The sequence below is a fragment of the Accipiter gentilis genome, chromosome 14 (assembly GCF_929443795.1).
Source record: "Accipiter gentilis chromosome 14, bAccGen1.1, whole genome shotgun sequence".
NCBI lineage: Eukaryota > Metazoa > Chordata > Aves > Accipitriformes > Accipitridae > Astur > Astur gentilis.
The window spans coordinates 33,776,769-33,796,345 of NC_064893.1; the positions used below are offsets into that span (position 1 = coordinate 33,776,769).

Sequence of the window (19,577 nt, forward strand, 5' to 3'; positions counted from 1 at the left end):
CACAACCACGGGGACCAAGGGGACAAACTCCAGGGGACAGAGCCCAGCTGTTCACCTGACGGCTTTATTTAAGGCAGGTGAAGGGTGGCTGATCATCGTGTATTAGGTTACGTGCTGTGCAGCTGGCAGTCAGTCGCAGCGGACGCCTCTGTGGGTCCCCATTCGCCACAGAGGGCATCTGGCACCAGCACTCCCCACCGTGCTGGATCCAGCCCGGTCTCCTTCGACGCTTCTTCCCGCTGCCGCCCAGGTCCCGCCTTGCCCGCATCTGTTTTGGTCCTGGCGTCCCTCCTCGGTGTGCCCGAGCCCCAGCCCGCAGGGGCTTCTCAGCTAGAGCTTGCTCTGGTTTGGCTTTTGCTCCACCCTGATGACTCCTTCCTGTGCGCAGGTGACAGCCAGGACCCCATCCCGGCGCCACAGCCGTCCCTGCACCAGTCCCCGGCACCCACCTGCAGAGAGAGCCTGTCAGACCCTGGCCCGCCACCCCCCCCTGGGACAAGCAGAGCTGGCTTTTGCCACATGGGTCCCTGGGGAACATGGTGAGGACTCACCAGCCCAGGGGCTCTCGCACTCATACAGCATCCAGTGGTCTGCTCGGAAGGGCGCGTGGAACCACATGGAATGGTCAAGGGACACCAAGAACTTGATGTGGTACTGCCGGTGCGGCAGCAGAGCAGTGCCCAGGAAGGCATAGTCGGAGATGTAGGCGGCCACGCAGCAGTGCACCTTCATGTCAGTCTCTCCTGCAAAGCAACCGGCACTGCCTGTCTCCCGCAGGGTGCCCATGGGACAAGCCTGGACACATAGCGCAAGGCAAAGCCCCGGGAGCTCTGCTTCCCTGAGCGTCAGCTGCTGGCCAAAGAGAGCTGAGATGCTCTTTCAGACCCACTCCCCTTGCTGTGCCCACCCCAGGGAAAGCCTGCCGTGGCTGAGCACAGCACATGGGCATCGCTCCATGCTCCAGCACCCATATCTGTGTTTCAGCCTCGAAATTTCCAGGCTTTCCTGCAGACTTTGGGTGCAGGCAGCCTCTGAATTGCAACCTCTCAGCCTACTCTGTTGCGAGTGTGCTCCACAGGGTGAGCTTGAGCCCGAGCCCTCGGCTTGTGAGGCAGCTGGACCACCCTTCTGGTGGGACCCACCTATGTAGCCTCGTGCTCGCACCCAGAAGAGCTGCTTTGGCTCCTGCGGCTCCAAGCAGAATACGTCTGGTGGGTTCACGGGTTTGATATCAATCGGCACGTCTTCGGCTTGAATCTTGTTGAGATGCTTTCTGTATCTCTCCGCCAAGTTAGGATTCCTGTAGACCAACACAGAGAAGTGAGGTTAATGCCAGGCAGGCCAGGGGCACGTCCTGCTGACAGCAGCTTCAGCCCAGGGACCCAGGGCTACACGGAAAGGCAGGAGGGGCACGGCTCCTGCCTTGCCCTGTCCTGCTTCTTTCTCTACTCCCTTCCCAGGTGTATTTGGGGACTCCTCAGGCAGTCACCCCAATCCCTGCGCCTCCCTAAGCCCCAGCCACAGATGAGGGCGTCCCTGGTGTGCCCCTTCCGTCCCACTCACTGCAGAAACTTCTGGATAAGCTCCTCTTGAGTCAGCAGCTCCTCCGGGGGTGGCACGGTAGGCATGGTGAACTGGTGCTGCACTGGGCTCCCCTGGGAGAGCTGGAAGGAGGCCTGGCAGGTGAAGATTGGCTTTCCGTGCTGGATGGCCTTTACGGAACGGACAGAGAAGCTCTTCCCCGTACGGGTCCGCTCCACCTCGTACAGCACCGGCACCTTGGGGTCTCCTGGGACAGAAAAAGAGATGTTCTGCCGTTGGGCCACCATGCACCACAGAGGGGACCTGACCTACAGAGGCCGAGAACTGGGGCCAGGCGGGCCGAGCCCGCTGCGCCCTGAGCTGGCAGTGCCCTCCCCACCCCCCCTCTGCCCTGCCGCAGCCGGGATGGCGGCACCTCCTCACCCCTGTGGGGCTCAGCCCCGGCTTCCCCAGCCCCTCGGCCGCTGGATTCACTGCCCGGCCCCAGTCCCGCCACAGGCCCCAGCATCCCCGACCCCCCACCCCGCTGCCGCCTCTCAGCCCCGGGCACCCCACGATCAGCATCCCGCCCCGGTCCCTGACCGGCTCCCTCCACCCCGGCCCCCCCCAGCCGCCGGGTCCCACCGGCTCGGCCCCGCTCCCCGCAGCCCGGTTCCCCCCGGGCCCGGCCCACCTGCCCGCACGAAGTAGCAGTGCAGCGAGTGGACCTGCTCGTCGTGGCTAACGGCCCGGGCGGCCGCCACCAGGGCCTGCCCCACGATCTGCCCGCCGAAGAGGCGCTGCGTAGCGGGCACCCAGTGGTGCCGGCCCCTGCGGGGGAGAAGGCGGCGGCGGTGAGGGCGGCGGCGGCGGCGGCGGCGGCGGCGGCGGGGAGGGCGGCCGGGACCCGGCGGCCCGGCGGCCCGGCGCACCTGAAGAGGTCGAGCTCCAGCCGCTCCAGGTTCAGCACGCTGGTGATCAGCACGCTCCGCAGGTCCCCGGGCGGCGGCCGCCCCGGCCCCGGCCCCGGTCCCCCGCCGTCGCCCGCAGCCGCCATCTCCTCTGCGACCAAGAACCGGCGCCACTGACAGCGGCGAGATCCGGGCGGTGCGAAGTACCGCCCACCCGCGGGGCGGGGAAGGCCAGCCGATTGGGCCGTCGAGCCGCCAGTCACGCGGGCGGTGGCGGGAAACCCTGGGCCGGTTGGCTCGCTTCCTCGCAATCGGGAGAGGACGCCTCTGATTGGCCAGACTCCGGGCGTGGGCGGTGCCCCAGCTGGTTCAATACAAAGCGGCGGCGGGCGGCAGGCTCTTTCCGGGGGCGTGGGGCCCGCCATGGAGCTGGGGTCCCGCTTCAGGAGCTACGAGGACTTCAGGGAGCGCTTCCGCGCCTACAAGCTGGCGCAGGGGTGCCGCTACAGCCTGCGGAGCTGCATCTCCGTCCGCTTCCACAACCGGCAGCACGGCACCGCCGTCCGCGAGGACGTCGTGTAAGGGCCGCCCCGCCGCGGCCCCCGCGGTGTGCTCGGTGCTCGGGGGTGGGGGGTGTCGGCGGTCCCCGGGAGAGGCCCGGCGCAGGCTCCGGGAACCGGCATACCCCGCAGGCAGGGCCGTCGGCCGGTTGTCGGTCCCCAGCCGGGCGCTGTTCCGCGGGGCCGGAGCTCTTGCCGGTGCCTGGCTGCGTGCCCTCACCTGCGAGCCGTTCCCGAGGTCAGCAGGGTCGATCCCGGCAGCGTCGCGCACCTGCCGTTTTCGGAGTCTCGGCTGTTCTCGTGCCACCCTTACCCAGCTCTGTCCCAGCCCTCTCGCTCCCCGCTCCTTCCCCAGCTAGTGCTCCGCTGTCCTGGGTCTGCTGCTTAGCTCTGCTTTACTAATTCTCTCTGCCTTGTGTTGCGAAACCTGTAGCTTGGATCTTCGAAGTCATCCTTCTGGGATGTTGCTGGCCAGCTATAGCTCCTGCCTTTTTCCGCTCAAGGAGCAAGATGCTAAATATCAGTGTCTGTTGGCATTCCCTGGCTGCCTTTACCTCACCACGATGGAGGGGCGTTGTCAGGTTTCCCTCTTGCAGTACCCGATTCCACAGCCTTCACCTACCAGAGCGGGTCTAGCGATAACATCTCGTTTCTGTCTAAGTTGATGGATCCGCTCATGTGGGTAGAGGCTGCAAGGTCGTTCTGCAGTTACACAACTGCTCCCCTTGCCTTCTTAAAATGTAATTTAATCCCATGCCTTGAAGCCTTTCTTGCAATGTTCTAACCTGCTCCTCCAGATGCAGAGGAGTTGCAGAAATGATATGTGCTTTAGGGGAGTAAGACCGAAACACGCAGGTATTGAGTTTGGGTCAATGGCTTTGCAACAGAGGCACCGTTGGGAATGACAGCCAGGGCTGCTTGGTGGTGTCTGGTGGTGGCTGTTGTAACTCTTGATTCCGTCACTCCTCCTGCGTTTGAGCTTTCTTACCCCAGGCTTCACTGAGCCCAAAGCCAGCCTACGTGTCTGACTGGCATACGTGGTTTTCACGTGCTCACTAATTGAATATAGAGTTGGCATGCAAGAAAAATCTAAACTAAGTGCTGGCAGCCTACACTGCCATTGCTGACCCCACTAATGCTTTCTCAATGTTTGCAGGTTCATGCAGGTGAAATTTGGTTGTGCACGGACCCAAAAATACAGCAAGAAGAGAAAGCAGCAGCCCCGCTTGTGTCCAGCTTATTTTGTGTTGCAATATGAGGAGGACATTGACCAGCTTGTGATCAGCGAACTGAACAGTGACCACGTCCATGCAGACCCAGTGTTTTCCCTGACCAGAGCTGCCACTGCGACGGCAAGCACCGTGGCACGTGATGGCCCTGCAACAGAACTGTGTGAGCAGCAGCAGGCGGGTGGGACCAACAGCAGTTCTGAGGCACATGAGGACTCACACACGGTCACAGGTCAACCGGTGGACAGGGTACCTGCTCCATATGGGGCTCCCGTGCTCCCTGAAGCAGGAAAGGAAAATGCCTCAGCGCTCGTCAGCATGGCTGAGGTCATGAAAACCTTCCTAAGGGTGGACAGGGGCTCATTGGCCTCCATCAGTGCAGACAGTGACCATGGCCTGGACAGACTCAGCTTCCAGACCAGCAAGATGAAGAACTCGTTTATGCAGTTCCCTGAGAGCCTCCTGCTGCACAGGGTGCTGAGCGAGGGGGGACACGTTCTCTATGCTCTCCTTGTAGAGAGTGAGGAGCGAGTGGGGAAAGTGGTGCACTTGTCACTGCTGAAGGATGACACAGCATCCAGCATCAGGAAAATGCTGACCGTCTTCAAGGAGTTCAACCCCGAGTGGCAAAAGGTCCAGACTGTTTTCGTGGACGTGTCCTTCTTTCACAAAGCCATCCTCCAGGAGCTCTTTCCTGCTGCCCAGGTGCTCCTTTCTGTCTATCACACTGTCCGACTGCTCGAGAAGAACATGAGGGAAGCAGAAATCTCCTCTTCACTCAAACAGAACTTGATGCTGGCCTTGCAGAAGGCCGTGTTTTCCCCTTCAGCTGCACGTCTGGATGCCCTCTCCCAGCTGGTGAAGCGTGTGGTCAGCCCAGAGCTGTACAACTACCTGCAAGCCAACTGGTTCTCCTGTAAGCTGCTGTGGTGCCTGCACGCAGAGAAAGGTCTGCAGTCCTGCGGCATGCACATGGACAGCCTGGACCTCATCACGCACCAGATATCCAGCCTCTTTGGCCGGCAGCCGTCCTTGGAGGCGAGCGTTCTTCGTTTTCTGGAGTGTGCGGACTGCCTTGATTCCAGGAGCTTGGAAAGCCTGAACCGGGGCTCCTCGAGCACCGAGGAGAATGGTTGGAGCAGCCTCCAGGAGCAGCCTGATGCGCGTTCTGGTGCTGCAGCAGGATCAGACCCCATTTCTGGCTCTCCGGCTCTTGCTGAGCACCCTGAGCCCACTGGGCAGGCTGCAGCAGCGGGGACAGACAGCATGCTGGCCACACTGTGGGAGAGCTGCACGGACCTGGGCTCCTGGCTGTGCCTGAAGGAGTGGGAGGTGGTGCAAACGTCCACCCAGCTGCTCAGCCCGGTGCCGGGCGGCCTCACCGTTCGGCTGCTGGAGGACGCACACCAGGTGAGCCGGGACTGCCGCAGCTGCAGCTGCTGCTTCCACCGCCGCTACCGGCTCCCCTGCAGGCATGTCCTGGCCGTGCTGCAGGCTCACCGGGGACATGTGGAGGAGGGCATGGTGTGCAGGCGCTGGCAGAAGAGGTACCAGCGGCTCCTGGCCCCTGGGGCCGGTCCCCCAGGCCACGGCGGGGGCTCGGTGGGCAACCAGCCAGAGGGCAGGGGGGAGAAGGTCCGGTGTCTCAGCCTGGAGCTGGCCAACCTGCTGATGCAGTGCGAGGGGCAGGAGCTGGAGGAGCGCAGCTCGGTGCTGGCGGTGATCCTGGCTGCCTGGGCTCGGTCACCGGGGCCGCCGGCCGGGAAGGAGGAGCCGGTGCCTCCGCACTGCTCCGGGTAACGGGGACACCGAAGAGATGCGTGATGGCGGAGGGGAGCTCCCGGCCGGCCCCGGCCCCGTGCGCTGTACCGCGGCTGCTCCGGGCAGCGCCCGGGCCCTCCGGTCCCGGCAGCGATGGGCCGTGCCCGGCCGGTACCGGCGGCGGTGCCGGGGGCGCGCCCGGCCGGCAGGGGGCCCCAAACGCCGCCCGACGTCATGGCGCGCCCCACGGTGATTGGCGGCGTCCCCGGCTGAGAGCGGGGCACGCCGGGATACACTCCCCGCCCTGGAACGGAGCGGGGCACGGCGGGATATGTCCCCCCGGTAGCGGCGGCCGCGGGGAAGGGACGTGCCGCGGCGGGGCCGCGGCCGAGCGCTCCCGGCCCCGGCAGGGCTGGCGATGGCGCAGGCCCCGCCGGGCCTGGGCCGCGGCTCCCTGGTGGCCTACGAGCTGGGCGCGGGCGGCCGCATGGCCTCCGTCAGCTTCCAGAGCGCCGCCATGGGCAGTGTCTTCGCCTGCTTCCCCCGGGCGCTGCTGGTGCACCGGGCCGCTGGACCGGCCGGCCGGGTCCTCTACGTCTTCCTGGTGGCCGGCCCGGCCCCGGGGCTGCGGGGTGGCATGGCCAGGGTGGTGCACCTCGCCGTCCTGCGGGACGAGTCGGCTGGGAGCCTGGCCCGCATGTACGGGGTGTTCCGGGCCTTCAACCCCGCCTGGGCCGAGACCCGGCTCCTGCTGGTGGGGCCCGGCCTCCCCCAGCCGCCCGCGCTCGCCCAGGCCTTTCCGTCAGCAGAGGTGCAGCTCTCCATCTTCCACCTCTGCAAGCGCCTGCAGCAGCAGGTCCAGCGGCTGGCCTTGGAGGACCGCACCGAGCGCCTGATCCTGGCCACCCTGAGCGACGCTGTGCACGCAGCCACCGAGAGCAGCCGCAGGAAGATGCATGCGCTCCTGAGGGACCTCGTGGCGCCCAACTTGCTGCCTCAGCTTCATATTCGCTGGCTGCTCGATGGTGAGATCTGGGCCGCACACAGGGAGAGGAGTTGGGGGGAGGCCAGTAACTACTTTAGGGACCTGGAGATCGTCACCCAGGGGTTAAGCCAGGTTTTCAGCGCTGAGCTCTCTCTGGAGAGCTGCATCACCTCCTTAGCCCAGCACTACCAAAAGTGTGTTTCTAAGAGCCCTCCTGATGCTGCGACGTGCTCCGCTCCGCATCCTGATCACTGTGCCGCTTGGGCAGCTCCCCAAAGCCTGCCTGCCTCGGGTTCGCCTCTCACCCCTGTGGCGTGCCAGGGTAAGCTGCCTCAGAGCTCCGTCCAGGCCTCCCCCACCACAGCAGCAGCTCAGCAGCAGCAGCCAGTGCTGGCTTCTCTCACAGCTGCTAAGAGTCCCGTGATTGTTCTCCAGAGTCGACCGGCAGCTCCTCAGCTCCCTGCAGCTCTTCAGCATCAGCCTGAAACCCCCCAGGCTCTCGTCCTCCAGAGGGAGCCCATGAGCCCTCAGTCCTCATTAGATCATTCCTCTACTGTGGCTAAACTGGAGGCCACAGAAAACCTGGAGGGTGACAGTGAAGAGGAGATTAACAGAAGGACTGAGGAAGGCATCAAGCAGTCTTTGAGTGATATTTGCACAGAGCCTGCTGCCAGGTTGTGCCTGAGTGAGTTTGCGGTGGTTCAGAAGTCCGTGCAGCTGATAGGCACCGGGGAGGATGCTTTCAGCATACAGGTTCTGGAGGATGCCCACAGGGTCGACATGAAAGGCCTGAGCAGCTGCACTTGCCACTTCAACCAGGTCTTCCAGCTGCCCTGCCGGCACATTCTGGCTGCTCTGAATTCGGACAGGAAGACCTTGCAGCCAGAGATGCTCAGCAGACAGTGGCAGAAGGGATGTGATGCCCATCAGGCTGGGCAAGACAGTGCTGATGGCCTCTTGGAGATCCTGAAGAGCTCCTGGAATGAGTCTTTGGATAAATCTCTGGTGGTGTCCTTCCTCACGGCAGAGGTCAGCCGGCTTCTCACCCACTGCAGCACGGAGGAGTTTGAGCACAGGTACAGGACGCTCCGGGAGCTGGCTGACAGCTGGATTGGGCCCTACGTCGAGGTGAAGCTCTAGCACTGAGCGGGAGCCAAGCTGGCCGCTCTGTGTGTGAGCCCTCGGGAGCAGCGGGGCAGCAGATGTGCAGGAGACCTGTTTGTCACTCTACTGGTGTCCTGGCTTCCGCATGCACTCCCCTCAGCCTGCCACCTTCTCAAGGCTCGGCATGGAAGGGGCAGTTTGGGCTCCTTATCTGCTGAGCGAGCGTCACGTCTTGCACAGGGCAGCTGAGGAACCGGATTGGGAACTCTGGATCATGCTGGATGGGTAGCTGGCCACTGACCTGGCTAACAGGAGACGTGGCTGGGAGCCAACCATGGGTGGTGTGGTGTGGGAGGTGATGGTGTAATAACATGTGACAAAATTACTTGATCTGCAGCCAGCACCTGCAGGTCCTTCCAGCATCCAGCTGCGATGTGTTGTGCAAGAAAGCCAATAAATCGGCATTGTATTGCTCGGGAGCTGCATCTGTCTCTGTGCCAGTGCCTCCCTGTTGGCAGGATGGGACGGTGGGGTTCACTCGGCCTGTGAGATCAGGCAGGGCTTGGGACGGTGCTTCTTGGTGGTCTTGTCTCATTGCTGTGCCCTCTAGTTAGTGGTGTGAGCTGGCTTGTTAGGAGGCAGCAGATCCAGAGGGTGGCAATCTCCACTGCAAGCAGCACAGCCTGTGGTCTGGAGCAGAGGAGTTGTTTGGTTACGGCAGCTGCTCTCAGTTCCTCAAAAAGGGGAACCCACCCTCCCTTGTCAACAGCTCGTGTGCTGGGGGAGGCGGGAGGGGTGCTGGGGGTCACAGCAGGGCAAACAAAGCTGCGGTGAGGTGGAGAGCAAAGGCTTTAAACATACGGGGTGGGGGAGGAAAAATGCTGATAAGAGTAAACAAGGCCTGGTCCTCAGGCGTTGTTCTTGGGCTGGGTGAGCTCCCCGTCCCCCTTGCTAGCAAGAACAATTCCAGCACCAGCAGCTCCAAAGCCCATCATGTTGGGACATGGCAGGCTGTGTCCTGCAGGACATGGTGGGGGGCATCGGAGACCTCGCTCATCGCTGTGTTTCAGTCACAATTGGTGTTTTCCCCGACTGATGCTTCCTTCATTAATGTTTTGGTTTCAGTAGAGTTGGCCCGTTGCAGTAGGACTGCTGCGTGGTTGGGGATTTCCTCTTGATTGAGGGTTTTGTAACATTATCTGATAGTATCGAATCCCGCTGACTAAATATAGTGTAGTGTTTCCTAAAACACCCTTCTGTAGACTTGGAGCTGCTTGTTTCACCCCTTAGCTGTGCTGTAGAAAAGGCCTGGAAGACTCTGCCTGCCAGCCCCCTCACCATCTCTCTTCCTGGCGCATGTGGGCACTCGTCTGATTTTTCAGAGGGCTCTTCCCTCTGCCTCTTGCTCTGCGCAGCTCTGACCCTGCCTTTCCTCCCAGCCCAGCACAGGCACTGCGGGAACACCAGCTGCCATCCCCACCAGCCAAAGGATGAGGGGTTTGGAGGAGGGCCCAGTGCCGGCTCCTGGAGCTGGGGAGTGCAGGGCTCCCCTTCCCAGCCGGCGGGATGGCTGGACCCTGCACCAGGTCACCGTGACCGGCTCTGTGGCCACAGGCATGTGCCTGAGAAACAGCTGCTGCCAGTGCAGCTCCCTGGGCGCTGCGGGTTTCCCTCTGGCATCCGCCCCGTCCCCCTCCACATTGGTAGCACAGGAAATAACTCATCCTCGCTCTCTGGGTAAACATCTTTCCCAAGAGCGAAACTGCCTGGCCCAGACAATCACCCAGCTGTAATTTACCCTCCATGTGAGCATCCTGCCATGCCCTCCCGTGCTCCACCCAGCCCAGCCCTTGCTCTGATCCACCTGGGTGATCCCAGTTTCGTTCCTGGGCCACGGAGAGGTCCTAAGCCTGGCTTTGTTCCTTGCTGAAGGGGGAGCTGCTCCCACAAGTGGCTGCTGAAGCGCAGGGGGGTCCTAGCCCCCCAAGCCCTCCTTTGATGGAACTCTTCCTGCCTTACTGGAAGGCAGCTCCCCTGAAGCACCCCATGCAGCCCCACAAAATGCCCTGACATGGAAGGGGAAGAAAGTCCCCTTGGCTGGGGACTAGAAAAAACCCCAAAGCTGCGGCTTCCTCCCCCAGATGGGAGCCGGGCAGCACACCAGCCCCCAGACCTGCCCAGCACTGGCCTTGCCCTGTTGAGAACTGGCCTGGCGCTGGGCTTGTGTCGAAGCCTTGTACCGCAGGGTGCCGATCCTACCGGCGGGGCTGGGTCTCCTGGCCGCAGGGGCTCTGTGGGTCCTGCGGTGCCTACCCCAGCCAGCCTGGCTCCACCAGCACCCTGGTGCGTGGGGGCCTCCTGCTGCCAGCAGTTAGCACAGCCCCAATGGCAGTGGGCCCATGGTGGGTCGGGCAGCAATCTGCACTCCCTCTGCATTGCTCCATGTGCCAGCACCACCCCCACCCCCCCCCCCAGCATGCTTGCTTTCTGGCTGGAAGCACTTTATTGCTCACTCTGACCTGTGGCACCCTCCTGCCCGCACACCAGCCCTGCCGCACCCCTCTGCACGGAGGAAAGTCCCTCTGATGTGCTGCTCGTGCTCTCGCGCCGGCCCTTTAGCGGCACATACTGTGTGCGCAGGCACCCCAGGGGTGACAGGGCAGCTAGGGGCGTGGATCCTGCCCAGGCAGCCCACTGGCCATCACTAGTGGGGCTGTCGGCGTGGGTGGCAGCCCAGGGCAGCACCCTTCACACCTCACTCATGTTGGCAGAAGCTCTTCAGTGGCGGGGGCAGGTCCAGGCCGTCGATGGCCAGGCGGTGGACGATGTGCTTCTGGATGACCAGCCGGCAGAGGGTCTGTAGGGAGGGAACTGGAAGAGAACAGAAAGAAGCAACTGAGCTGGCCAAGTTGCTGGTGAGGCTGAGAGCAGAGGGGTGTGGAGGAGATGGGCCCTGAGGCTCTCCAGAGGCACTGTGTTTTAGGGCAGCAGTGGGTGAGTTTGCTCTGCCGCAGGAGCAGGCATTGTCCTGCCCTAGGCTTGAGCCAGCTGTGCGGAAGAGCTGGTGCCAGGCAGCTCCGGCTGGGACGGGTGCTTGAGGACCCTGGGCAGTGAAGCTCTTCCTGTTACTCAGAGGCAGGTTGAGAGGACAGTTACGTGCCCACGCTGTGCGTTACTGTGGCATTTCTCTGGGAGGTGTGGAGCGGCTCCCTGGGGTTTCACGTGCCCACACTGCACTTTCCTTTCATCCCGCTCCCTTGGTCTGCTTCCACCGGTGCCGTGCCAGGCTGCCGGGTGGGCGCCTGCAGGCCGGGGCTGTGCTGCCTGCAGAGACAGCTTCTGCAGTGCCTTTGAGACAACCACCTTCTGAACCGTTCCCATGGCTGCCAGTGCGGGCTCTGCCCGGTTCCTGCTCCTGTGACACGTGCCCCTGTGGGATTCCTCTTTCTGGAGCCCTTGGTGGCTCAGTGGCGTGGGTGCAATTAGCAGCGGCCAGCACTCAGATCTTAAATGATCTGACTCAGGCGCAGCCTGTGGGCCTTGGTTCATCAGCTGCCTCCAAGAGCCAAACCGGAGGAGAGCACCCCAGGGCATCGCACTGGCTGGAGTGGAGCCGCAGCTGGGACTTGGCCATTTCACCCGCACGCAGCTGAGCGCATCTCTGGCTTGGGGCCGGTGCCTCTGGGGGCTCGCCCGGGGCAGAGCAGAACTCTGCTGAGTACTACCGTGCTGCGCCCAGCCGACTCCTGACCTTGGGGCTGTTTTCGGATGACTGGGGTGCTTATCTCCGCCTCGGCGGCGTGGGGCTGCGTCGTGCCGAGTGCTGGGTGCTGGGCAGCTGATGCCCTTTGCCTCTCTTGCTCCCCACCCCCATGCCACATCGCATGTTGCCAGTGGCTCAGCTGCTCACTTCTGGTTTTCACTTCACCAGCCAGACCCCGTCCAGGAACAGAACCGCACTGAGACTGATTTTTAAACCCTGCGGAAGTGTTGCAGAAACCAGAGCTACTGACATCTTAGTGGAGGGGAGGAAGCCAGATTGCACCTCTGCAGCGGTGCCTGTGCCAGCCGCGGAGCTCGCAGGGACCCACAGCCCGTGGCTGCGGTGGGAGAAGGCAGCTCTCCCAGAGGTACGTGCTGCCAGCGCGAGTCCCTCGCGAGCGGCCAGGGATGGGACACTCGAGGCAGCTCAGCGGCCTCCTGCAGAGTGGGGTCCAGCCGGTCACCCTCAACACGCTCCCGGGGCAGGGGGGCCTGGACAGCTGGGCACATTTAACCTCCCTGTTTGGATAATTGGCTCACAGCAGCTGGCAGGGAGAATCATGGATTTCAGCCCTGAGACAGAAGCAGCTGAAGGTTGCACCAGCAGGAGAAGCCGTGGCTCCCGGCGGTCAGGGGCAGCCGGCACCAGTTCTCCTTCTGGCTCTCGTCTCACCTAATCCTCAGCACCTGCTGACTTGTCCAGTATGGTGGTAATTACCACTTATTAGCCTGACTCCTCGCAAAAGCCAGTGACCAGCACTGGCCTTCCCAGCCCCTCCCCAGCCGCCCAAAGGATGCTGGATATTGCCCAACCTCCGATGGCATCACGGGGTGTCCGCCCTGGGCACCCCGCAGCCCGGGCACACAGCAGGTGCGGGGGCATGGCATGAGTGCCAGGGCGGGCAGTGGGGTGCAGCCAGATGTTTTGATGCTAAGGCAGGACGTTGCTTAGCTCCAGGCTGCTGCGTGCCCGTGGGGCAAGGCAGGGCACAGCAAGGGCTCACCAGCCCCCGAGAAGCAGCTCCGTAAGCACTGGCGTTGGGCTCCGGTCGGGGGTGTCTGTCTGGGGATGAGTGTGGTGCAGCAGGGGCACAGCTCCGTGGTCCGACAGCCCTAGGTCCGCAGCAGCCCAGAACACTTGCCCCCCTCGCTCTGCTCGGGAAGGGCGACCAGGCGGTGCTCTACCCTGACCGCTGGTGCTGGGAGCTGGCGCGAACTCGGCCCTGGCGCAGCCTCACACAGAGCTTTCGGCAGACACTGCCCGTCAGCGGCAGTGCGGGGTCTTGCCTGTGCTCTGCAGGGGCCGGGGGCTCTCCTGTGCCCTCTACCCTGTGTCACTCTGCCCCGTGGCATGTTCTGACACTTCCACTGTTGGGGACTAGGGGGTGACCCCACCGGAGCTCCCCCCCCAGCTCCTGGCCCATGCAGGACGTGCCCCAGGGAGGGGGGGCAGGTACGTACAGCCGTATTCCACTGGGATGACCCGGACGCTCTTGGTGGAGGCGAAGACGTCGACCACAGCGTAGAGCGGGCGGGTGGTGGGCAGGTGCCTGGCGCTCGGCCCCATATCCTCTCCATTGATGACGATGTGCATGTCGGCGGTGCCGTCAGGCTGCAGGGCATACAGCACGCCGATCCGGCTGCGCCGGGCGGTCGCGGGCAGCACATTCGCCTTGTACAGGTCATCCAGGATGTGGCTGTAGCGCCCAGGCCTGCTGCGCCCCACCAGCGTGTCGCGGGGGATCCTCACCCGTTCGATCAGCAGGAAGGGCTCCCAGGCCGGGCTCCGCACCCGTGCCTCCTCCCCGTCCACCGTGACGCGGTTGTGGCTCCGGGTAATGGCGAACACCCAGGTGTCCCCCATGTTGACCAGGTCTGGCAGCGAATACTCGGGCACCACCTCCAGGCTCTGGGGGTCGTGGGCCGTCAGCCCCACACGCAGGTGCCCACACCAGCCCAGCTCCTTCTCCTCGATCTCCACCAGGAAAATCTGCCCGGGCGCCAGCGGCTCCTGGCTGAAGCAGAGCCCGTTGGCAAAGCTTTCCACCCGGGTGGCCCGTGTCCGCGAAGCGTCCAGGCGGACATTGGTGCCGTGGACGTGGTGGAAGCGCGCAGCGAGGCGGCAGCGGGCAGCCATCGCCGCCACTGCTATTTTTAACTGTCCCTGTCACAGCTGCTGTGAGGCGGTGACGGCTCCTCCGGGCAGGGACAGCCGGGATGGCTCAGAGGGGTCCTAGTGCCGCGGGGGAGGGTGGGAGGGGACCCCCTGTCTGCTGGGGTGCAGCCGGGCCCCACCGGCCACTCCGGGCCTGCAGGCGCTCCATGCAGTGCCTGCCTGGCGCTGCCCGCCTGTGCCTGGGTGCCCGGCAGTACCCGGTGATTCCTAGCAGTGCCTGGCGGTGCCCGGCTGTACCCAGTGGTGCCCAGCTATATGCGATGATGCCCAGCAGTGCCTGGTAGTGCCCGGCTGCTATACCCGGTGATGCCCGGTTGTGCCCGGCGGTGCCCGGCAGTGCCCAGTGCTGCCTGGCAGTGCCTGGCTGTACCCAGTGATGCCCGGCGGTGCCCGGTGCTGCCCGGCTGTATGCGGTGATGGCCGGCAGAGCCTGGCTGTAGCCAGCGGTGCCCGGTGGCACCCAGCTGTAACCGGCGGTGCCCGGCCGTCCCCGCTGTGGCCGGTGGCAGCCGGCAGTAACCGTCGGTGCCCGCCGGGCGCCGCACCCCCGCCGCCGGCTGCCGCCGTCGTGCCCGCCGGGGCCGGGTCCCGCTCCCTCCCGTGCCGGGACTCCCCGGAAGCCCCCCCCACCCCACCTGTCCGTCCCCCCTCCCCGTCCCGGTCCCATCCCGCCGGTCGGGGCCGGAGCCGCTCCCACGTGCGTACGCGAGAGCGGGGCAGGAGCCGGCCGCCGCCGGGGCGCTGATTGGCGGCCGCGAGGCCCCGCCCCACTCACGTGAGCAGCGGAGGTCATATGGGCGGGTGTCATGTGCCCGCCGGGATCGCCGCCTGCGAGAGCCGTGCCGGGAGCGGCCGGGGTCAGCGGACCGGGCCGAAGCGAGCCGGGGGGGCGGGGGGAGAGGCACCGGGGGAGCGGGGAGGCCGTGGCGCGGCGGGGCGGCCGTGGGGCGCTGCTGGGGCCGCGGCCGGTCCCGGCCGGCAGCGCCCCGACCTCCCCTCCCGCCCCTCCCGCAGATGGGGCCGCTGCTGCTGGGCGCGCTGCTGCTGGGGCTGAGCTGGGCCGCCCCCCCGGGCCACGAGGTGACCTTCCTGCCGGGGCTGACCAAGCAGCCCTCCTTCCGGCACTTCTCGGGCTACCTCTGCGCCGGGCCGGGCCAGCACCTGCACTACTGGTACGTGGGGCCACGCCTGTACCGGGGCTGGTGCCGGGCCGCGCCCCGAGCAGCCGGGGCGGGGGCCCGGCCGGGCACCGGGGACTGACGGCTGTGCGTCCGCAGGTTTGTGGAGGCCCAGAGCAACCCCCAGAGCAGCCCCCTGGTGCTGTGGCTGAATGGGGGCCCCGGCTGCAGCTCCATGGAGGGCTTCCTGAAGGAGCATGGCCCCTTCCTGGTCAGTAGTCACAGCCGTCCCGCAGCTCAAGGCTGCTGGGGGCCAGCAGGCTGCGTGGCATGAGCCGTCTCACTGGGGCCGGCCTGGTTGTGCCCATCAGTCACTGCCTTCCGCTTCCTCAGATCCAGCCTGATGGGGTCACGCTGAAGTACAACGACTACGCCTGGAACAAGGTACGGGCGCAGGCGCTGCAGCCTCTGTGGCTGTGGGGAGAGGGTGGCCCCGAGCCAGTTTCTCCTGCCTTCTGGACGGAGCCCTGCCCGACATGCCCTCATCTTGAGTCTGCTGTGGAGCTGGGCTGGAATGTGCCCCCCCCCCCGCACAGCCCTGGGGTTGGCCGGGCACCCATGGGTGCTACTAGCAGCCCTCTGTCTTACCAAGCCAGGGGTGGGGCTTTTCCCCTGATCTCCAGCTCCTCTGCCATCCCTGCAGATTGCCAACGTGCTCTACCTGGAGTCCCCCGCTGGTGTTGGCTTCTCCTACTCCGAGGACAAGAAGTACGCCACAAATGACACTGAGGTGAGTGATCTGGACTGCTGGGAGGGACCTGCCTCCTGCCTGCCCCTGCCTGGGCGCTGGGGGTCCTGCCTTGCTGCCTGACCCCCATCTCCTCCTCCCTGCAGGTCGCTCGCAACAACTACCTGGCGCTGAAGGATTTCCTCCGGCTCTTCCCCGAGTACTCCAAGAACGATCTCTTCCTCACAGGGGAGAGCTATGGGGGGGTCTACATCCCCACACTGGCAGAGTGGGTGATGCAGGACCCTAGCCTCAACCTGAAGGTGAGCAGCTGGGCTCTCCTGCTGGCCTGGCCTGAGCTGTGGAGCAGAGGGCTTGGCAGGACCTTGCTGGGGCTCTCGAGTGGTACCAGGGTGGGACTGGCTGTGCAGCCAGCGTGCAGGGCCCCCTCTGGGGTGTAGGGCGGGTCTGGCCCCGTGGCCTTTCATCTTCTCCTGAGGTGCTGGCAGCGGCTTCTGGCAGACCTGTCCGTCCCTGCTGTGTCACATGGGACTGGGAAGTGTTCTCAGGCACCCCTGATCCTTCCTGTTCTCTCTGTGGAGTAAACAGTGCTGAATCTGTTTCCTGCCTGATGCCGCTGTGGCTGTGCCTGCCCTGTGGGGAGCTGGAACACAACAGAGTTGTTTTCTTCTTGCCTTGCAGGGAATCGCTGTGGGAAATGGCCTCTCATCCTACGAGATCAATGACAACTCCCTGGTTTACTTTGCCTATTACCACGGCCTGCTGGGGACTGAGTAAGAGGATGGGGAATGCTGCTGCTAGATGCGCTGTCCCTGGGCAAGCAGGACAGGGGCATGGCATGGAATGGGACTGGCTGGGTCGGTAGTGTGCGGGACAAGGAAAGCTCCTGGCCTGATGTGGGCCAGCAGCCGGGCTGCGGAGATGGCCCCTCGTCCTGGGCAGCTCCCATGGGCAGGTGCATTTGTTCTCGGGGCACACGGGGCACCGGGCTGAGCCACATGCTGTGCAGCCGCTGGGCAGGGAGGCTGCGGCATGGCTGTGGCCACGGCTGCTGGCTTTGTGTCGCCTGGGCAGTGTGGTCCAAGTCCCCTGGTCTCTGCCGGCAGGCTGTGGAAGGACTTGCAGGCCTTCTGCTGCTCCAAAGAGAAGTGCAACTTCCATGACAACTCCAACCTCAACTGCACGCTCAAGGTGAGGGGAGCTGGAGCCCCTGAGCACATGCCCAGTGCCCCAGTGTCTGTGAGCGGCACCCACCTCCCCGGCTCTGGATGGGCCCACGTCCCTCAAGTGTCCTGCTGAGTCCCAAACCCTTGTGGCTCATTGCAGATGGAGGAGATGATTCAGATTGTGGAGGAGTCCGGCCTCAACATCTACAACCTCTATGCCCCATGCGATGGCGGTGTCCCTGGGAGTATGAGGTGAGAGTGGCCCCAGGGAAAACGGGTCTCCAGGCACTAGCTTGCTTTGATTTGCAGCGTGTGGGGTCCTGGCTGGCAGAGGGACATGATGGGCTGGGCAGGGGGTCTCTCTGGGACAGGTAGACCGTGTCTGGCTGCTGTTGAGGACTCCCCCAGGGAGCGGCCTGAGCCCTTGTTCCTCCAGAGCTGTCAGCCTGTCCCCGTGCTTGTTCCGGCTGCAGGTACGAGGGTGACTGTCTCATCACACACGACCTGGGCAACTCCTTCATCCGGATGCCGATGAAGTTCTCCTGGCGGCAGGTGAGCCTGGGCACCCGTGTCACTGGGCTGTGAGCATCCTCTGCCTGGCCAGCGGTGCTGCCTGTGGGCAGGAGGGGGCAGAGAGCAGCTGCTCTCGTGGGGTAGCACCAGGTGCTGCTGTGGTAGGGACTCTCTTGACTCTCTCCCAGAACCTGTTCCGGATGCCGGTAGCCAGGAATAAGGTCCGGATGGACCCACCCTGCACCAACTCCACAGCCCTCAGCGTGTATCTGAACTCCCCAGAGGTGAAGAAGGCTCTCCACATCTCCCCTGATGCCCTGGAGTGGCAGGTGTGCAGGTGAGCAAGCTCTGGGCAGGGAGGGACCGCCGTGAGCATGAACAGGTGCGTGACGCTGATGCTTCCTCCACAGCTTTGAGGTGAACCGCTACTACAAGCGCCTGTACATGCAGATGAATGACCAGTACCTGAAGCTGCTCGGAGCCATGGTGCGTGCAGAGGAGCCCACAGGGCCCTGGGACCGGCTCTGCTAAACCAGCCTCCTGCCTGGCCAGGGCTGCTGCCCTGCGAAACACTCACCCTCCTTCTGCTCTGCAGAAGTACCGGATCCTGGTGTACAATGGGGACGTCGACATGGCCTGCAACTTCCTTGGGGATGAGTGGTTTGTGGACTCCCTCTGCCAGAAGGTAAGTGGGCAGAGCAGGGCCTGGGCCAAGCCGGTCACCAGTTCCAGGCTGTGCAGTTGGCTGTGCGCTGGGGCTGGCTGCCTGCCTCGAGCAGCTGGGGCACTGAGGGTGCTGCTGCCGGTCCCAGGTGCAGGTGGCTCGCCGGCCCTGGCTCTACACTGAAGGAGGCGAGAACCAGATTGGGGGCTTTGTGAAGGAATTTACCAACATCGCCTTCCTCACAGTCAAGGTAGGGCCGGGGGGCTCTGGGGAGACAGGGAGAGGGCTGCTGACCGCAGTGTGGGCAGGTGTGCCAGACACCAGTGCTGTGGTCAGAGTGGGGCAGTGCTGGCTGTGCTGCAGGCAGCCTGGGGCTGGAGGTGGTCGCAGGGCTGCAGCAGCCCCATGGCTGGCACTGATCTGCTGCTACCCGTTTCCCACAGGGGGCTGGCCACATGGTGCCCACGGACCGGCCACTTGCTGCCTTCACCATGTTCAGCCGCTTCATTAAGAATGAGCCTTACTAGGAGCTGTGGAGGCAGTGCCTGGTGCCCCGGCTGCCCTCACCACCTGGCACCTCCTGCACAGCCCATCCTCGCTGCTGCTCAGCTGCGCCCGGGCTCCCTGCTCCATGAAACGAGTCACTCCTGCAGCCGGTGGGACTCTCTGCTCTGGCCCTGGGCTCTGCCCAGCCCTGCAGGATGGTGCTTGGCCAGACAGGGTGGAGGACAGGGCTGCCTGCGGTGGGTGGGGGGGTGCCGGCTGGCGGGGACAAGTCCCAGGGTCTCTGCCCTTACTGGGTGAGGAGTCCTGCCCCTGCTGCAGCCGTCTCCTCGCTTGTGGCTTCCTGTCTCACCTCCTCCCTGTCTGGGGAGGCAGCTACTTCCCTCTTGGGAAGGGAGCAGTCCCCACCACTTCCCCTCTGTCCTGCGGCCACTGCACGCACACAACCCTGGGCAGGCTCCAAGGCAGCTGCCCCCTGCTAGGAAAGCACGGTTCATGTGGTGGCTGTGGGCAGCTGGGCACTGCTCCTGCAGGGGCTTTCTCCTCCCCTCCAAACTGCTCCCACATCTGATCCTGGTGAAGGAGGCTTACCACAAAGACAATCCCACTGCCCGCTCACTGTCTGGGGCACGCAGTGCTTCTGGGAACTTGCAATAAACTCTCTGAACAAGGTGGTTCTGCTCCTTATTGCCCAGCTCCTTGTGCTGCTCTGCTACCCCCAGCTTTGCTTTCCTTTGCTCTCCAAGGAGTACCAGTATGTGCTGAGCATGCAGCACTGGTGAGGTGAGGCCTGGGAACAAGCCACCTGCAAGAGCAGGGGCAGCGCAGTTGCTCTGAGCCCCTCTGCCACCGTTC

At 64.1% G+C, this 19,577-nt stretch overlaps 4 protein-coding genes across 5 annotated transcripts; 2 read left to right on the forward strand and 2 right to left on the reverse strand.

Moving 5' to 3' along the window:
• Window positions 1-54: 54 nt before the first annotated feature.
• ACOT8 (acyl-CoA thioesterase 8) lies at window positions 55-2,857 on the reverse strand. The gene is made up of 6 exons (XM_049816480.1): window positions 2,454-2,857; window positions 2,216-2,352; window positions 1,564-1,789; window positions 1,143-1,300; window positions 552-743; window positions 55-449 (listed from the first exon to the last, which is right to left on the reverse strand). Exons 1-6 carry the CDS (start codon window positions 2,855-2,857, stop codon window positions 331-333), a joined length of 1,236 nt encoding a protein of 411 aa, XP_049672437.1. The 3' UTR covers window positions 55-330.
• ZSWIM3 (zinc finger SWIM-type containing 3) lies at window positions 2,856-6,315 on the forward strand. The gene is made up of 2 exons (XM_049816478.1): window positions 2,856-3,010; window positions 4,149-6,315. The coding sequence occupies exons 1-2, from the start codon at window positions 2,856-2,858 to the stop codon at window positions 6,019-6,021; spliced, it is 2,028 nt and encodes a 675-aa protein (XP_049672435.1). The 3' UTR covers window positions 6,022-6,315.
• On the forward strand, window positions 6,309-19,394 carry CTSA (cathepsin A). 2 transcript variants are annotated; one of them, XM_049816476.1, is made up of 16 exons: window positions 6,309-8,043; window positions 12,003-12,201; window positions 15,024-15,181; window positions 15,287-15,398; window positions 15,521-15,571; window positions 15,831-15,917; window positions 16,022-16,177; window positions 16,557-16,648; window positions 16,982-17,066; window positions 17,202-17,293; window positions 17,515-17,593; window positions 17,743-17,891; window positions 17,965-18,040; window positions 18,150-18,239; window positions 18,367-18,468; window positions 18,662-19,394. In XM_049816476.1, exons 1-16 carry the CDS (start codon window positions 6,401-6,403, stop codon window positions 18,743-18,745), a joined length of 3,255 nt encoding a protein of 1,084 aa, XP_049672433.1. In that variant the 5' UTR covers window positions 6,309-6,400; the 3' UTR covers window positions 18,746-19,394. The 2 variants fall into 2 exon arrangements, with proteins under 2 accessions (XP_049672433.1, XP_049672434.1); XM_049816477.1 differs by lacking the exons at window positions 6,309-8,043; window positions 12,003-12,201 and adding an exon at window positions 14,779-14,866.
• On the reverse strand, window positions 10,624-14,618 carry NEURL2 (neuralized E3 ubiquitin protein ligase 2). The gene is made up of 2 exons (XM_049816481.1): window positions 13,295-14,618; window positions 10,624-10,942 (listed from the first exon to the last, which is right to left on the reverse strand). Exons 1-2 carry the CDS (start codon window positions 13,968-13,970, stop codon window positions 10,827-10,829), a joined length of 792 nt encoding a protein of 263 aa, XP_049672438.1. The 5' UTR covers window positions 13,971-14,618; the 3' UTR covers window positions 10,624-10,826.
• Window positions 19,395-19,577: the final 183 nt, after the last annotated feature.

Coding starts and splice junctions, on each gene's coding strand:
- ZSWIM3 (XM_049816478.1), top strand. CDS start 2,856: ATGGAGCTGGGGTCCCGCTTCAGGAGCTACGAGGACTTCAGGGAGCGC. Junction 3,011..4,148: donor GCCGTCCGCGAGGACGTCGT/GTAAGGGCCGCC, acceptor CAATGTTTGCAG/GTTCATGCAGGTGAAATTTG.
- ACOT8 (XM_049816480.1), bottom strand. CDS start 2,857: ATGGCGGGCCCCACGCCCCCGGAAAGAGCCTGCCGCCCGCCGCCGCTT. Junction 2,353..2,453: donor CTGGAGCTCGACCTCTTCAG/GTGCGCCGGGCC, acceptor TCTCCCCCGCAG/GGGCCGGCACCACTGGGTGC. Junction 1,790..2,215: donor CTGCTACTTCGTGCGGGCAG/GTGGGCCGGGCC, acceptor TTTCTGTCCCAG/GAGACCCCAAGGTGCCGGTG.
- CTSA (XM_049816476.1), top strand. CDS start 6,401: ATGGCGCAGGCCCCGCCGGGCCTGGGCCGCGGCTCCCTGGTGGCCTAC. Junction 15,182..15,286: donor GGCCAGCACCTGCACTACTG/GTACGTGGGGCC, acceptor GTGCGTCCGCAG/GTTTGTGGAGGCCCAGAGCA. Junction 18,240..18,366: donor TGGACTCCCTCTGCCAGAAG/GTAAGTGGGCAG, acceptor TGCCGGTCCCAG/GTGCAGGTGGCTCGCCGGCC.
- NEURL2 (XM_049816481.1), bottom strand. CDS start 13,970: ATGGCTGCCCGCTGCCGCCTCGCTGCGCGCTTCCACCACGTCCACGGC. Junction 10,943..13,294: donor CATCCCAGTGGAATACGGCT/GTACGTACCTGC, acceptor GTTCTCTTCCAG/TTCCCTCCCTACAGACCCTC.